This window comes from Penaeus vannamei, chromosome 1, assembly GCF_042767895.1.
Source record: "Penaeus vannamei isolate JL-2024 chromosome 1, ASM4276789v1, whole genome shotgun sequence".
Taxonomy (NCBI): domain Eukaryota; kingdom Metazoa; phylum Arthropoda; class Malacostraca; order Decapoda; family Penaeidae; genus Penaeus; species Penaeus vannamei.
The window spans coordinates 52,179,733-52,184,732 of record NC_091549.1 but is presented as its reverse complement, the minus strand read 5'-3'; the positions used below and the strand labels follow the sequence as shown (position 1 = coordinate 52,184,732).

General features: G+C 34.9%; 1 protein-coding gene across 1 annotated transcript in view; it reads right to left on the bottom strand.

Moving 5' to 3' along the window:
- Nucleotides 1–5,000, bottom strand: part of LOC113830100 (uncharacterized) — an 81,270-nt gene that overhangs the window by 1,683 nt on the left and 74,587 nt on the right. Inside the window, exons 5-6 of the mRNA XM_070124862.1 lie at nucleotides 3,095–3,319; nucleotides 73–182 (exon numbers count right to left, since the gene is read on the bottom strand). Coding sequence (XP_069980963.1) covers nucleotides 82–182; nucleotides 3,095–3,319 — 326 coding nt within the window. The 3' untranslated portion in view covers nucleotides 73–81. The remainder of the gene's footprint in view (nucleotides 1–72; nucleotides 183–3,094; nucleotides 3,320–5,000) is intronic.

Genomic DNA, 5,000 nt, shown 5'->3' with positions numbered 1-5,000 from the left:
CCTCTTCCCAAACCTCCCTTCTCTCACTCCTCCCTCTCCGCCACGCCCCCTTCCTCGCCCCCAGCATCTTACCCGAACAAGTTAGCTCCACGGAATCTTCATGATGAAATTAGGACTCACGTAGATCTTCAGGTCCATGAGGTCGAAGAGGAGGTCCTTGGACTGGCCTGCCACGGGGATACCTGAGAGAGAGAGAGAGAGAGATTGATGGATATAAATATATATATATATATATATATATATATATATATATATATATATATATATATATATATATATATATATACATACATACATACATACATAACATATATATATATATATACATATATACATGTATATGTATATATTTATTTATACATACATATATATATATATATATATATATATATATATATATATATATATATATATATATATATATATAGAGAGAGACAGAGAGAGAGAGAGAGAGAGAGAGAGAGAGAGAGGAACCAAGACAGACAGACAGACAGACAGACAGACAGAGAGAGAGAGAGAGTGAGAGACAGAGGATATGAGAGAGAGAGAGAGAGAGAGAGAGAGAGAGAGAGAGAGAGAGAGAGAGAGAGAGAGAGAGAGAGAGAGAGAGAGAAGGGAAGGGTTAGAAAGTGTGTAAGAAGAGAGGAGAGGGGGAGGAATAACGAGCGAGAGAGAGAGAGAGAGAGAGAGAGAGAGAGAGAGAGAGAGAGAGAGAGAGAGAGAGAGAGAGAGAGAGAGAGAGAGAGAGAGAGAGAGAGAGAGAGGGAAGGGAGGGTTAAGAAGAGTGTGTGAGGAATAGAGAGAGAAGGAGAGGGAAGAGCGAGAGAGAGAGAGAGAGAGAGAGAGAGAGAGGGGAAAGGGATGATTAGAGAGTGTGTGAGAGACAGAGAGAGAGGGGGAAGAGGAAGAGCGAAAAGAGAGAGAGAGAGAGAGAGAGAGAGAGAGAGAGAGAGAGAGAGAGAGAGAGAGAGAGAGAGAAAGAGAGAGGGAAGGGAGGGTGTTAAGAGAGAGTGTGTGAGAGACAGAGACAGAGGGAGAGGGAGAGCGAGAGAGAGAGAGAGAGAGAGAGAGAGAGATAGATAGATAGATAGATAGATAGATAGATAGAGAGAGAGAGAGAGATAGATAGATAGATAGATAGATAGATAGATAGAGAGAGAGAGAGAGAGAGAGAGAGAGAGAGAGAAAGCAAGAGTCTGTGTAAGGCTCAAAGGTCATTTTATTCTGTTGCTAAGCATTAGTATTTTTCTAAGGAATATCTGCAGCGTTCTATAGGCTCATCGATACGTTAATTGGCATCTAAAATACTACAAGCGCTTAGATTCCCTCTTCCTATTTCCATTCGAAATAAATCTAGCAAAGTATCATCTTTTCAAAAATTGCGATTGAGAAAAAAAATAAATCTTCCCCTAAGCCCTTGCTCTAATTTTTTTTTATCGCCTTTCCACGAAGCTCTCCAACAACGAGCAATAGCAATTTTAACAATAACAATAACAATAACAAGCTCTCCAACAACAATTTCAAATAAGCGAGAGAGAAAAAAAATCTTCCCATAAGCCTCTAAGTTTTTTTTATCGCCTTTCCACGAAGCTCTCCAACAACGAGCAATAACAATTTTAACAATAACAATAACAATAAGCTCTCCAACAACAATTTCAAATAAGCGAGAGAGAAAAAAAAATCTTCCCATAAGCCCTTCCTCTAAGTTTTTTTTTTATCGCCTTTCAAAGCTCTCCAACAACGAGCAATAACAATTTTAACAATAACAATAACAATAAGCTCTCCAACAACAATTTCAAATAAGCGAGAGAGAAAAAAAAATCTTCCCATAAGCCCTTCCTCTAAGTTTTTTTTTTATCGCCTTTCCACGAAGCTCTCCAACAACGAGCAATAACAATTTTAACAATAACAATAACAACAAGCTCTCCAACAACAATTTCAAATAAGCGAGAGAGAGAAAAAATCCCATAAGCCCTTCCTTTAAGTTTTTTTTTTTATCGCCTTTCCACGAAGCTCTCCAACAGCGATCAATAACAATCTTAACAATAACAATAACAATAACAAGCTCTCCAACAACAATTTCAAATAAGCGAGAGAGAGAAAAAAATCTTCCCATAAGCCTTTCCTCTAATTTTTTTTATCGTATTTCCACGAAGCTCTCCAACAACGAGCAATAACAATTTTAACAATAACAATAACAATAAGCTCTCCAACAACAATTTCAAATAAGCGAGAGAGAAAAAAAAATCTTCCCATAAGCCCTTCCTCTAAGTTTTTTTTTTATCGCCTTTCCACGAAGCTCTCCAACAACGAGCAATAACAATTTTAACAATAACAATAACAATCTCTCCAACAACAATTTCAAATGAGCGAGAGAGAAAAAATATCTTCCCATAAGCCCTTCCTCTGTTTTTTTTCATCGCCTTTCCACGAAGCTCTCCAACAACGAGCAATAACAATTTTAACAATAACAATAACAATAACAATAACAAGCTCTCCAACAACAATTTCAAATAAGCGAGAGAGAAAAAAAATCTTCCCATAAGCCCTTCCTCTAAGGTTTTTTTTTATCGCCTTTCCACGAAGCTCTCCAACAACGAGCAATAACAATTTTAACAATAACAATAACAATAACAAGCTCTCCAACAACAATTTCAAATAAGCGAGAGAAAAAAAAAATCTTCCCATAAGCCCTTCCTCTAAGTTTCTATCGCCTTTCCACGAAGCTCTCCAACAACGAGCAATAACAATTTTAACAATAACAATAACAATAACAATAAGCTCTCCAACAACAATTTCAAATAAGCGAGAGAGAAAAAATTATCTTCCCATAAGCCTCTAAGTTTTTTTTTATCGCCTTTCCACGAAGCTCTCCAACAACGAGCAATAACAATTTTAACAATAACAATAACAATAAGCTCTCCAACAACAATTTCAAATAAGGGAGAGAGAAAAAAAATCTTCCCATAATCCTCTAAGTTTTTTTATCGCCTTTCCACGAAGCTCTCCAACAGTGAGGACCCGGAATCGATCCTGCGAGAGCTTAACCGGGTCGAGGGTGAAGTGCCACCAACACAATGGGACTCATCCTCACTCTGCACCATGATCTTGTATGTGTACGTCTTGCCATCCTCCAGAGACATGCTGGTGTTCCTGGTGAGGAAGCCCGTGACGGCGTCCAGCTGGAAGTGGTGGTCGCCAGGTGGAGCGAACAGCTGGTAAGCCACGGCCGCACAGGGGCACCTGGCGGAGTTTCCGGGGCCCAGGGGGCACGTGAGACCTAGGTCCTCGTCGGTGCTCCACGACCTGTACACGATACCTGAGGGAGACGGTGAAGGAGGTGGAGAGTCTGGATTATTAATTTATCGAGAGAGGTTTTGGTTACACGTACGTACATAGAGATAATACGTACACGCATAACTACACGTACACAAACAGATTGATTCATAAAGATAAAATCACATCTCACACACAAAGCCATATAGACACACACAGATACATACAAAAACAATAACGCTTTTTTTGTAAGCTTCACCTGTTACTTAACCCACAATTCTTATATATTTTTTCTTCTTATATAAAAGTAAAAAACACACAAAACAGCGAGAGGAATCTAATCTTCAATTATCAGACTTGGAAGAGCATAAAACTGAATTTTATTATCTCACGTGAAAAGCTGATAAGAAGGAGATAATACGATATGAACTAAGTTTTTGAACTGGAAACATTTTCCACCGTGTAACTTTTCGCTTATCTCAGAGGGGAGAGTCAGTGATTTTTGTTTTTCCATATGCAGTCTTGGTGTTCCTATTCCTGTCTTTATTCTTATTATCCTTTATTACCATAGTTATTGTCATGAGTATGGTATCATTATTGTGACGAATATCGTTACTGTAGTTATCTTTACTGTTATAATCATTATATTACTGTTCTTACTTTTTTTGTAATCATTATAGTTAATATAATTCTTATTCTTATTCTTATTTTTGTTATTATCATTGTTGTCGTTGTTATTATTATTATTATCATCATTATCATCATTATCATCATCATCATCATCATCGTCACCATCATCATCATCACCATCATCATCATCATCATCATCATCATCATCATTATTGTTGTATTATTACCTCCGCCAAGGATGTTGTTTTCGGTAGCGTTCGTTAGTTAGTTAGTTCGTTTGTTGGTTAGTTAGCAGGGTAACTCAAAAAGTTATGAATAGATTATTTTAGCATGACCTAGATGCCATTGAATTTTGGTGGTGATAGCATAGTTTCCTCTAATCAATCTGATGACTTTACAGGGTTGTTTGATGTAATTTATTATTATTGATGTCCTTATCATCATCATCATTATCATCATTAGAAGCAGTTTACTGAATGGTGCAATGCTAGTGTTCTCGTCTTGCAATCATATTATCATTATCATTATTATTATTCCTGATATCATCATTATTATCATTATCATTATTATTACTGATATCATCATCATCATCGTTATTGTCATCGTTATCATTATAACTATCATCATTATTATAATTTCTACTAATATCATCATCGTTAATATCGTTGATCAAATTACCATCAGTATCAGGATTTTATTTTCATAATTGCTGCTGCTACTTTTAATATCAAAATAGCAGCATTATTATTAATAACGCTATCACCATTTCTCATAGCAGAAGAAATACAGAAAAACGAATTATCATTATTATCAACATTATTATTATAGAAATATATATATTTCTATCATTATCATTGGGAAATATGTATATATATATATATATATATATATATATATATATATATATATATATATACATATATATATATATATACATATATATATATACATATATATATATATATATTATATATATATATATATATATATATAATATATATATAATATATATATATATATATATATATATACATACATACATAATATATATACATATATACATATAAATATATATATATATATACATATATATA